The following is a 13,609-nucleotide window of genomic DNA, read 5'->3' as shown; positions in this document are numbered from 1 at the left end:
GGTCAGCACTGGAGCTAGGGAGGAAAACAGAATTTGGGACAAAGTGCTCTGCCAATGACGGAATTCAGCAAAATGGAGAGACCCTGGAAGCTTTTATTTTTGTTTGGTATTTCATTTGGCTAAATTGAAATGGAGGGAAAATATATAAATATATTTCTTTATTTTTTTTTAATATCAGTGCCTGCTCTCTCTCCATATAAATAAAGTTCTTTTTTTTTTTTTTTGTGGGAAGGTAGACTGGGGAAAAGGACACATTTCAACATATTTCAACAGTCAGACTTTCTTTTTGCCTACCGGTCACATACTGTGAAATTTTATTCAGCGATAATATTTACCTTTTACCTCTTCACATTTCATTTTTCATTGCTCACAGGAAAAAAAACACTGCAAAGTAGGAAGAATGTGACAGTATTGACAAGCTGTTAACTATTTTTTAAGTGGTCCTAATAATAAAGTAAAAATTGGATTAAAAAAAAAAAACTCTCCTGGCCATTCTTCAAGCTGTGTTTAGAAACTGACCTTATGCAGGAGCCAAATTGACTCATGGGTAAAAAGTGGCTGACAAATTTTCATTAGTCCCAGCCTTCTTAAATTACTTTGACTTAAAGGCTTATAGTTTTTATATATGAAGGAGATCTGTCATACTCTGCAGTTGATAATTATAGGGCAAAAGACATAACTTTTCATATATTTTATTTAAAAGGTTCTTAGTAGACCTCATGCCTTATATTTATATATAGCCTCTTAATTACTTAGGAATTGGTTTGTTTCTCTTTTTCTTTCATTAAGGATTTGAAGTTGCTGTATAATGCTTAATGGTTTAGAGTGTGCCTTCACATGCCATCTTTAATCTTCATCAGGACCCTAGGGAAGTAGTTATTATGGCTGTTTTCAAAGGAGGAAACTGAGGCTTAGAAAGATTAAATAAACTCACTCATAGACACACTGCTAGGAGGTCATGGAGCCGGGACACTGATTGATGTCTTCTGATTCCACATCTCTCAGTCTTCCTGTGTTAACATACTACATCCTTGGGTGTGGAACAACAGTTTGCTGTAAGTATTCAGGATTCAATCAAGGTATTTATTGGGCAATAATCATCTGTTTTGCTTCCTAAACCCCAATCTGGGATGTTTTACTTATTTTGAGAGAGTACAGTGAATGTCCTATAAAGAGGGTAGAGCTTTCAGTAATTTTAATTTGTACAGTTTCTAAAAATCTGATGTTCCTGGCAGTCTTCCCTAAATTATTTAAATGTGATATTTTCTTCTAGGATAGTACTTAATTGCTGGATCAATTACCCAAGTACCCATAAGTAATCTTAAGGACAAACCTTTTTTAATTCATAGTGGGAAAAAATCTGCATTAAATAGTTTAAATATTATGATTTTTGTCAACTGAGGTATATATTGTGAGGCTTTTAAACTTTACATTGATTTCTTAGTTTTAGTTCAGGTGCTTTAGGGTAGCATTTATTTATTTACTTTTAAATAATCATAAATAAACAAAATGGAGTTTAAGTGGGAGACTCCTAAATTAAACTATGTTGTTATCCTGAACTAAACAAATATACTTTGGGTAATATATACATGTTACAGTTCTTTTAATTCTTAGTTGTGCCTCTTCTTATCTCTTGTAGCTGAAAAATCTGAGCTATCAGTGTAAAAGGGGTCACTTTAGGCTTTCATGATGGTATTTAGACAAGAATAAGAAATTAGGAAACTTGAAAGTGTATTTTGGGGTTTTTTAAATGATGTGTTTTATTAATTTTTTTAAGTAAGCATGTGCCTTGAAATCATTTCTATGAGATATATGTATATCCTAATTTTGCAGAATGAACAAAAGTGCTACTTTCTTGGCCTGCTTGAGATGAATTTAATAATCCTTAAAGTCTTCAGAGTCTTTCCCCCATTTCTACCTTTTACTGCAACCACTAATTCATTTTGTGTCAAATTATAATTATCTACATATTTGTCTTTCCCAGATTATAAATACTTTGAGGGCAGGGACTAGACATATAACAGAGACCTGGGTAAAACTGTGTGAGGATAGAAGTGCATTTGTGTTAAGGGAGGGGTATAAAGAAGAGGGAAGAGATTTCTACCCTGTTAGCCCTGCTGCCTGCAAAGGGGAGAACTGGGAGAGAAGGACTGATTCAGAACCCACTGATTAGCCAGAATGAAAGGTGCTGCAGGTTGGGGTTGGGGGTGAATATGGGGTGGGTGGGAGGTATATATGTCCAGAACCACTTTTGCCTAATTTTCTCTTTTATAGAAGTGATATAACAGTATAAGAATAATATATTCTTTTTTTTTAATTCTTTGGAACTCTGCATTTAGATGGGTATATCTTTCCATTTCTCCTTTGCCTTTTGCTTCTCTTCTTTTTTTTTTTTTAATTTAAATTTTTTTTTAATTGGAGGCTAATTATTTTACAATATTGTACTGGTTCTGCCACACATCAACATGAATCCACCATGGGTGTACACGTGTTCCCCATGCTGAACCCCCTTCTCACCTCCCTCCCCGTACCATCCCTCTGGGTCATCCCAGTGCACCAGCCCCAAGCATCCTGTATCGAACCTGGACTGGCGATTCATTCCTTATATGATATTATGCATGTTTCCATGACATTCCCCAAAATCATCCCACCCTCTCCCTCTCCCACAGAGTCCAAAAGACTGTTCTACACATCTGTGTCTCTTTCACTGTCTCCCATGCAGGGTTATTGTTACCATCTTTCTAAGTTCCATATATATGCGTTAGGATACTGTATTTGGTGTTTTTCTTTCTGGCTAACTTCACTCTGCATAATAGGCTCCAGTTTCATCCACCTCATTAGAACTGATTCAAATGTGTTCTTTTTAATGGCTGAGTAATACTCCATTGTGTACATGTACCACAGCTTTCTTATCCATTCATCTGCTGATGGACATCTAGGTTGCTTCCATGTCCTGGCTATTATAAACAGTGCTGCAATGAACATTGGGGTACATGTGTCTCTTTCAATTCTGGTTTCCTTGGTGTGTATGCCCAGCAGTGGGACTTCTGGGTCATAAGGCAGTTCTATTTCCAGTTTTTTAAGGAATCCCCACACTGTTCCATAGTGGCTGTACTAGTTTGCATTCCCACCAACAGTGTAGGAGGGTTCCCTTTTCTCCACACCCTCTCCAGCATTTATTGCTTGTAGACTTTTGGATTGCAGCCATTCTGACTGGCTTGAAATGTGGTTTTGTGGCTTTGATTTGCATTTCTCTGATAATGAGTGATGTTGAACACTTTTCATGTGTTTGTTAGCCATCTGTGTGTCTTCTTTGGAGAAAATGCCTGTTTAGTTCTTTGGCCCATTTTTTGATTGGATCATTTATTTTTCTGGAATTGAGCTGCAGGAGTTGCTTGTATATTTTTGAGATTAGTTGTTTGTCAGTTGCTTCATTTGCTATTATTTTCTCCCATTCTGAAGGCTGTCTTTTCACCTTGCTTATAGTTTCCTCTACATCAGTTCCGTTCAGTTCAGTCACTCAGTCGTGTCTGACTCTCTCCTCTGCATAGAAAACCCTAAAATCTCCACCAGAAAATTACTAAAGCTAATCAATGAATACAGTAAAGTTGCAGGATATAAAATCAACAGACAGAAATCCCTTGCATTCTTATACACTAATAATGAGAAAATAGAAAGAGAAATTAAGAAACAATTCCATTCACCATTGCAACGAAAAGAATAAAATACTTAGGAATGTATCTACCTAAAGAAACTAAAGACCTATATATAGAAAACTGTAAAACACTGGTGAAAGAAATCAAAGAGGACACTAATAGATGGAGAAATAGACCATGTTCATGGGTCGGAAGAATCAATATAGTGAAAATGAGTGTACTACCCAAAGCAATCTACACATTCAGTGCAATCCCTATCAAGCTACCAATGGTATTTTTCACAGAGCTAGAACAAATAATCTCACAATTTGTATGGAAATACAAAAAACCTCGAATAGCCAAAGCAGTCTTGAGAAAGAAGAATGGAACTGGAGGAATCAACCTGCCTGACTTCAGGTTATACTACAAAGCCACAGTCATCAAGACAGTATGGTACTGGCACAAAGACAGAAATATAGATCAATGGAACAAAATAGAAAGCCCAGAGATAAATCCACACACCTATGGACCCCTTAGGAGGCAAGAATATAAAATGGATTAAAGACAATCTCTTTAACAAGTGGTGCTGGGAAAACTGGTCAACCACTTGTAAAAGGATGAAACTAGAACACTTTCTAACACCATACACAAAAATAAACTCAAAATGGATTAAAGATCTAAATGTAAGAACAGAAACTATAAAACTCTTAGAGGAGAACGTAGGCAAAACACTCTCCAGCATAAATCACAGCAGTTTCCTCTATGACCCACCTCCCAGAATATTGGAAATGAAAGCAAAAATATGCAAATGGGACCTAATTAAAATTAAAAGCTTCTGCACAACAAAGAATAATATGTTCTTAAAAAAACATATATTTTAGATTAGTATTGACTCACAAATTGCCCAAACTAGATAGAAAATTTAGAAATGAAGGAGAGGCCACGTGTTTTCAATTTTCTGAGAAAGTCTCACTTTCAAACTTTCTGTGCCATTGTTCTGTGTGATGTCATTACTAAAGAGGGGCAATTATTTCACATTGAAAACATGATTACTTAAAATATGTGTAAAGAAAATTAGAGTGAAACCTGTAGAGTATTTTGGTAATCAGAAATGTTGAACATCATATTAGTAAAGTATAGAATATTTTTAAAAGTACCATCAGCAGGTTGCAGGCTAACTTAGGCAAAATCATTTTTTACTCTCCAAATCTTGAAAATGACTGCCTTCGTATACAACTGAAGATCTTTCTTTACCCTATAGATCCTGAGACTGCTCTGAAAGGTGTTTTTTACACAGCTTATCTACTGAGAAGTTGTCCATCTTTAGTGACATTTTAACACTAGAGGTAAGAAAAGTTTTATGAACAGACAAGTTTTTGAAAAGTCTGCTTTTATTTAATTTTTAAAAATATGAGTCATTATAAATGTGTGTTGTATTAGGGTGGAAACATAGCGAATAGTATCATATGATCATTTTAAATCTTTGCAGGGATTTGAGAAACCTGAGTTTGAATTCTAAAAGGAGTAAGAATATTTACCTCAAAAGGCTGTTATGAGGGTTCAGAGAATTAGTAGGAATATGAATTTATCTGATGTAGGGCTTGGTACAAAGTTGTTGAATGGATGAATTTATGAAAGTACTATTTTGTTGAGTCCCTTACTACATGACTGGGACTGTGGTTAGTTCTAGAAGTGACAATGATGGGTATGCAAAAGACAGATGTGGTTCACTCTCTTTTGAGCTCTTCTGTATTAAATATTAGGCATCATGGCAGACAGAAGAGTTGGCAAGTAATTTTTTAACTTTTAATAAAAATGTTTAAAAGAGATAAATATAAGATCTCAAATTTGCTTTTCATATAGTTTTTGAACTTTAACAAACAACACATTTAGGGTAGTGAAACTATCCTGTATGGTACTATAATGGTATCCATTTTGTATATACAAAGTGCATAGTATGTACAACACAAAAGTGAGCCTAATGTAAACTGTTGACTTAGGTGACAATGATGTGTCAAAGAAGGTTCATCAGTTTTAACAGATGTATCACTGATGAAGGATGTTCATAATGAGGGAGGCTGTGAGAGTGTTAGGGCAGGGGGTATATGGAAACTAAATTCTCTGCTTTTTGCTCAGTTCTGCTAAAAAGTAAATTTCTTTGAAAAGATTGTGTATGTGAAAGTCGCTCAGTCATCTCCAACTCTTTGCGACCTCATAGACTGTAGCTTGCCAGGCTCCTCTGTCCATGGAATTCTCTGGGCAAGAATACTGGAGTGGGTTGCCATTTCCTTCTCCAGGAGTTAAAAAGATTAAATGAGAGAAAAAAAAAAAAGACAAGAAATAATCATGTGCATTTCTTTCTGTCTAAAAGTTGTTAATAGGTTTGTATGTGGGGATTTTCCATTGTAGTACAGACCTCCTTTCTCTACTGCAGGAATCAATCAAGATTTTCTGTAAAGGTCCACTCATAAATATTGTATGCCAAGAGGCAAATACGAATATTATATTATTAATGTGAAGGATTTAAATATTGTTTCCACAATTTTTTACTGACAAAATTCAAAAAATAATAACTATTTGAGTACTTTTTTTGGTATTACAACTGTACTGATGAGAAAAAATGGAATTCTTTTTTTTTTTTTTCCTGGGATAACATTTCATTTTATTGAAGTTCAAACATTTGACAGCAGATGTTTATCTGAAAAAACCATACAGATGGTTGGGGCCATACAGAAATAAGCAGTGGTCCAGATTGGGCCTACAGAGCATAGTTTGCCAAGCCCTGTTTGTTGGTTAAATAGGTAAAATAGGGCCAAAGCAGGAAGAGTATAAACTCAAATAATATTAATAACTTGTGTACACAAAGATGTGTTGATAAGCATGCTCTTATGTGTGTTTCTGTATCAAACCCCAAAATAATTTGTTTTAGTTGATTCATTCTTTAATGGGGATGATTGGTAGCTGTTAGTATGCTCCTATTTGAACATAAGGTTTTCCACAGTGAATGACTCTTAAATGACTTAAGGGGAAAAAATAGTTTACTATGTGTGGTGATAGATGTGTTAACTCACCTTATTGTGGTTAAGTAACTATATATTTCACAATATACGTATATATCAAGTTGTTATGGTGTACAGCTTAAACTTACACAATATTATGTCACATATCTCGGTAAAGATGGGAAAAAATGGAACTAGCCAGTAAGATAGATAGATGTTAATTGAAAAAGTTATTTTTTAAACATTTATTTATTTATTGGCCATGCCATGTGGCATACAGGATCTTAGTTCCCCCTCCAGGGATTGAACCTGTGCCCTTTGCAGTGGAAGCACAGAGACCTAACCACTGGACCACCAGGGAAGTCCTAAAAAAGTTATATTTTACTTGAATCTTTAGTCACATAATTTTGACTTCATTTTGGCTCATATAACCAAGAATCTATCATTGCTTGCTACCTTGCCCCTCTTTGCATTCTTTGAATGCAGCATAAGACTTTGTTCTTGAAAGGAAAATTGAGAAGTATTTTTGTCTGAGAAGCTTTTGACCAATGATAATTTCTCATTTGTTTTCTTCATTATGACTGTAGCTAGAAATATGGGAACCTATTCAGATAGTTCTAGTAGTTTGCATTTCTGTCTAAGTTATCCCTAAAATGAGAGTTTACAGAATTGCTTATAATATATTCATCACAAATTTTTTGTCTTAAAATTTTTTTCTTCCAGTTTTATAGATACAATTGACATACAGCATTGTAGAAGTTTAAGGTGAACAGCAAAATGATTTATATACATCATGAAAGGATTATCACAATAAGTTTATTAAACATGCATTATCTCATATAGATACAAAATAAAAGAAAAACTTGTTTTTCCTTTTGATGAGAACTCTTAGGATTTGCTCTCTTAACAACTTTCACATTATAGTTATCATGTTGTACATTACATCCCTATTACTTACTTATAACTGGGAGTTTATACCTTTTAACTGCCTTCATCCAATTCCCTATCCTCTGGTAACCCCCTGTGTCTTGTAACCATCAATCTCATCTCTTTTTCTGTCAGTTTGTTTTTGAAGTATAATTGACCCACAACACTGTTAGTTCTTGTTACTTAACATAGTGATTTGATATTTCTGTACATTCCAAACTGATCACCAGGATAAGTCTAGTTTTAATTATGTCACCACACAAAGATATTAGTTACTTACTATATTTCCCATACTGTACATTTCATACCTGTGACTCAGTTATTTCTCAATTTATAATTGGAAGTTTGTACCTCTTCACCTTCCTCACTTCTTACCTCCCCCTCTCCCCTCCCGTCCTGCATCTACCTGTTTGTTCTCCTTATCTGTGACTGTTTTCAAGTCTTAACCCTTTTTGGTTTCTCTTTAGATCTTTAAATGGATGAGATGGCTACCACTCAGATTTCCAAAGATGAGCTTGATGAACTCAAAGAGGCCTTTGCAAAAGTTGGTGAGTTGTTTTTTTGTAGGGTAACTATGGTAAAGCAGTGTTTATTTGGCACTAATGAAAGTTATTTCTCTGAAAAATTATGTGAATGGTTAATCAGGAAACTAGTTAAAATCTATGGAATGAAGTTCTAGAAGCCACACTTTAAACTGTGTCATTGCTAATTATAGCTAGTATCTAATATGGTGAAAGGTTTTTAGTCCAAGGTCCCAGTCTGACTGGGGGCTGCTGTGGCTCCTGAAATTTGTAGACAAATTTTGCTTTACCATATTTTTCTGAGGAGAGGATTTGAAGCTTTCACTATATTCTCAAAGAGCCAACTGACCCCCAAAATGTTAAGAACCATTAGATGATGTTGTGTGTGTGTGTGTGTATGCATGCACGAATGTGTGCGTGTGCATGCTCAGTCATGCAGTCATGTGTGACTCTTTGCAACCCCATGGACTATGGCCCACCAGGCTCCTCTGCCCATGTAATTTTCCAGGCAATAATACTGGTGTGGATTGTCATTTCCTACTCCAAGTGATCTTCCTGACCCACCTGGGAAGCCGGGATGATAGTTTACTTGTAATTAACATGGCTTTGCTGCCTTTTTCATGGATGTATTGTGCTTTTGGATAATGCACACTGTTCTACCTTCTTGAATTAGCATATGTATAAGATGGAAAGAATTAGCATACCATTTGGCTTATCCTTTACCATCATATAACATGTCTTCAAATTTAGCAGCTATGGAAGTGATTTATAGTATTTACCTTCCATTATTTCAGTGCTCAGGTCAAGTCAGTAAAGACAATGAGAAAACAGGGTAAGACCTGACTATTGATGTGTGTACTCAACAGGAGCTTTCAGAGGGAGAGTATTACTGTTTGATATCTTCTTGATATGAAGTTAAATCATAATAATTTGTTATTTAAACCAGAATCTACTCTTTGACCTGTGTTGGAAACCCCATTAGTGAAAAGTGAGGAAATACACATCTCTTGTTGTTCAGTCATGTCCAACTCTTTGTTGACCCCATGGACTGCATCATGCCAGGCTTCCTTGTCCTTCACTATCTCCTGGAATGTGCTCAAACTCATGTCCATTGAATCGGTGATGCCATCCAACCATCTCGTCCTCTGTCACCCCCTTCTCCCCTTGCCTTCAATCTTTCCCAGCATCATGGCCTTTTCCAATGAGTCAGCTCTTTGCATCAGGTGGCCAAAGTATTGGAGCTTCAACTTCAGCATCAGTCCTTCCAATGACTATTCAGGGTTGATTTCCTTTAGGGCTGACTGGTTTGATCTCCTTGCTATATTCCAATATATTTGTGAGTATGTTTATGAAGGCATTTGGTAATAACAACATGCCTTGGGAAAGGTGATGACAGCCCCCCACTCCAACAGCCAGAGTGACTATTCATAATCCCATCAGAATTCTAACTAGGAAAAAATAGTCCTGAATTGTTAACATGACTATGTGTCTGTATGAAAAAAAAGACAGTTAACTTGCCATAGATACCACTTATTGGACTACTCAATGTACTACTCAGTTTAATATTAGATTGATTATGGAAAACAGCAGGTGGATTCTTGGCTGCAAGACTGTTTAAATCACATTATTCTGTAGAAATTGTTTTTTTTTAATCATTGTTTCCTTTGAACTTTCTGTTTTATTTTTATTCATCTTAGTGTTGGAGACAGCCTAATTTTTTTGTTTGTTTATCCATTTTATTTTTTGAATTTATTTTTAATTGGAGGATAATTGCTTTACAATGTTGTATTGGTTTCTGCCTTATTTGCTTTTTTATTGTTAGAATTTTGGTGTGGATACCTTATTATTGCTATTACTTAATCTTCAAGGCCTCACCTCCTCAAATCTATGTTTACTGTTGAATACAGGTTTTGTTCTTACGTGCAGCATCTTAGAAATATTTGTGTGAAATATTTTAAAAAATTAAAGTTAATTCATATATTATTTACCTGATGGAACTGGAATAGTTTTGTCAGTAAAAGAGCTTAATTGCTCTTTTAAAGCTTAATGATATAAAAAAGGGTTGACCAATTATCTCCAAGGAAGAAATGAGGCTAAATTGGGCTAATGAGAAATCAACTAGAACTTGGACTGCAAGAAAGGGTCATTGTGGAACTACTGTCTTACTTTAAATCATATATTTTGGAGGGTTTAGGGTAGGCAAAGACCTTCTCAAAGCTGAAAGACTGGACCATGTGTGTTACTGAAGCCCTACCAGGCATATATTCCTGTGATATGTAGACTCTTATCACTCTGTATTCTATAAACAGGAATTCTGGAGTCCAAAATTTCTACCTGATCCACATAGTAGTCTTTGTATTTCCCCTCAGTATCTAGCTCACTGTTGTACATGTTTAGTTTTCAATACATAAATAATTGCATTCTAAGGAATTATACATAGTCTTTTCATGTCCTAGGACTTTGTCACAAAGGGTCTTTGTTATGAAGATTTTCATCATGGTAGAATTTATTGCCGAAGGATTTGGCCATTACAGTGTAAAACATAAAATTTGTATTTTTCAGCATATTAGAAGCTGTGTATAGTCTTTCAGAAAAGTGTTTAAAGACCCAACTGAATCTAGATTTTCTTTTAAAATCTTTGTAGTTTTTAGTTATTCTTATTTACAGAGCCCTTAGGCAATTATCAAAGGTATTATGGAAATCCCTTTTTTTTCTTCCTTCAGGGAAACTTGTTTTTAAAAACATAACTTATTTTCCTGACAAGGACAATTCTTTTTTATGGGGAAGGAAGGGAAGACTACTTTATCTCTGTTCAATTGTGACAAAATATGGAAATCATTATATGATTTTTCCCATCTATTAACAATAATAGCCTTGATTATCTCTTTAGAAATTCAGCAAAATCATAGTGTATGGAGGAAATCTCTGTAATTACCACTAATCATGGGTTTTGTTCAATCAATTAATAGTGCTTTAAAATTCCCTTTATTAGCAATAAAAATCGAGTACTAAGACTTAAAGTTCTCCTTTCACTCACTTTCTGCACCTGCTTAATGTTAAGTTCCAAGCAGTATATTTTCATCTAATTATTTTCATTTTCTCAATATTTGTTTCCAGTATTTCTCAATGGGATAACAGAAGCCTTGGCTCTCATTTTTGTCTTACATCATGATGTTTCTGTTTTAATTTAAATGCTGTAAGGCTACATAAATTCATTCTAAAGAAGAATATATCGAGATTTTCAGAACACTTAGGAAGTAAATATTTTACCAAGTATAAAATGTCTTTTACATTATGAAACTTTGATTTTGTTAGGGAAGCTAGAGGTCATTTGAAAGATTCCTTGTCATAAAGGTAAATTCATGTAATGTAGAAATTCTCAGATTGGCTTTAGTCCTGCAAACACTTACATCTGACTTTTTTCTCTCCTAAGCAGTAGCCACTCTGCTTTACAGAACAAAACAAAATAGGAATTCTACACTTTTGAAGTTAAAGAATAATGGGGCTTCATAAGTGACTAGGAATACTGTGGGTATATTCCTTTGAGGCTGCCCACCAAACTAAGCCAAAATTTTTTGTTTATGGTGATTGTAGCTGTACCAGATTTTCTCATCTAAGGAAGTTAAGTGATTTCAAATTACTTGATATTCTCTAGTATATAAAAATCACATCCAGATGATGTGACAAAAACTACAGTGGTTTCATTTACTTTTAGTATTCAATAAAATGACACCAGTGCATATTTGTTTAATTACGGCTTCAAACATAAAAACTGGCCAGAAGGGAATGGCAGGACATACTTAAAGTGATGAAAGAGAAAAGCCTACAACTCAGATTACTGTACCCAGCAAGGATCACATTGAAATATGAAGGAGAAATCAAAAGCTTTACGGACAAGCAAAAGCTGAGAGATTTCAGCACCACCAAACCAGCTCTTCAACAAATTCTAAAGGATCTTCTCTCGACAGGAAACACAGAGAGGGAGTATAAACTTGAACGCAAAACAACAAACTAAATGGAAACGGAATCATACTTATCAATAATTGCCTTAAATGTAAATGGGTTGAATGCCCCAATCGAAAGACAAAGACTGGCTGAATGGATACAAAACCAAGACCCCTATATATGTTGTCTACAAGAGACCCACCTCAAAATAAGGGACACATATAGACTAAAAGTGAAGGGCTGGAAAAAAGATATTCAACACAAAGAGACCAAAAGAAAGCAGGAATAACAATACTCATATTACATAAAATAGACTTTAAAACAAAGGCTGTGAAAAGAGACAAAGAAGGACACTACATAATAATCAAAGAATCAATCCAAGAAGAAGATATAACAGTTATAAATATATATATGCACTCAACATAGGAGCACTGTAATATGTAAGGCAAATGATAACAAGTATGAAAGGGGAATTTAACAATAACACAGTAATAGTGGGAGACCTTAATACTGCACTCACACCTATGGATAGATCAACTAAACAGAAAACTAACTAGGAAACACAAACTTTAAATGATACAACAGACCACTTAGACCTAATTGATATCTATAGGACATTTCACCCTAAAACAAGGAATTTCACCTTTTACTCAAGTGCACATGGAACCTTCTCCAGGATAGATCACATTCTGGGCCGTAAATCTAGCCTTGGCAAATTCAAAAAAATTGAAATCACTCCAACCATCTTTTCTGACCACAATACAGTAAGATTAGATGTCAATTACATGAGAAAAAATATTAAAAATTCCACAGTATGGAGGCTGAATAACATGCTGCTTAATAACCAAAAAATCACAGAATGAATCAAAAAAGAAATCAAAATCTGCATAGAAATGAATGAAAATGAAAACACAACAACCCCAAACCTATGGGACACTGTAAAAGCAGTGCTAAGGGGAAGGTTTATAGCAATACAGGCTTACCTCAAGAAACAAGGAAAAAGTCAACTAAATAACCTAACTCTACACGTAAAGCAACTAGAAGGAAGAAATGAAGAACCCCAGGGTTAGTAGAAGGAAAGAAATCTTAAAAATTAGGGTAGAAATAAATGCAAAAGAAACAAAAGAGACCATAGCAAAAATCAAGAAACCTAAAAGCTGGTTCTTTGAGAAAATAAAAAAAAAATTGAAAAGCCATTAGCCAGACTCATCAAGAAACAAAGGGAGGAGAATCATATCAACAAAATTAGAAAGGAAAATGGAGAAATCACAACAGACAACAGAAATACAAAGGATCATAAGAGACTACTATCAGCAACTATATGCCAATAAAATGGACAACTTGGAAGAAATGGACAAATTCTTAGAAAACTACAACTTTCCGAAACTAAGCCAGGAAGAAACAAAATCTTTTTTTTTTTTTTTTGCATGTTATTTGTTTGATCTTTATTTTTTTTATTTTTATTTTTTTACTTTACAATACTGTATTGGTTTTCCCATACATAAACATGAATCCACCACGGGTGTACATAAATTCCCACTCCTGAACCCCCCTCCCACCTCCCTCCCCATACCAGCCCTCT

At 34.8% G+C, this 13,609-nt stretch overlaps 1 protein-coding gene across 3 annotated transcripts in view; it reads left to right on the top strand.

Moving 5' to 3' along the window:
- Positions 1 to 13,609, top strand: part of PLS3 (plastin 3) — a 100,118-nt gene that overhangs the window by 43,330 nt on the left and 43,179 nt on the right. For 2 of the 3 annotated variants that reach the window (XM_012107495.5, XM_042242471.2), the window contains exons 2-3: positions 4,897 to 4,981; positions 8,029 to 8,109. In XM_012107495.5, coding sequence (XP_011962885.1) covers positions 8,037 to 8,109 — 73 coding nt within the window. In that variant the 5' untranslated portion in view covers positions 4,897 to 4,981; positions 8,029 to 8,036. The remainder of the gene's footprint in view (positions 1 to 4,896; positions 4,982 to 8,028; positions 8,110 to 13,609) is intronic. The other variant, XM_012107496.5, reaches the window with a different exon arrangement.

The sequence above is a fragment of the Ovis aries genome, chromosome X, assembly GCF_016772045.2.
Source record: "Ovis aries strain OAR_USU_Benz2616 breed Rambouillet chromosome X, ARS-UI_Ramb_v3.0, whole genome shotgun sequence".
Taxonomy (NCBI): Eukaryota; Metazoa; Chordata; class Mammalia; order Artiodactyla; family Bovidae; genus Ovis; species Ovis aries.
Note: the sequence above shows the minus strand (reverse complement) of the source record. Positions and strands in the feature narration are given on the sequence as shown.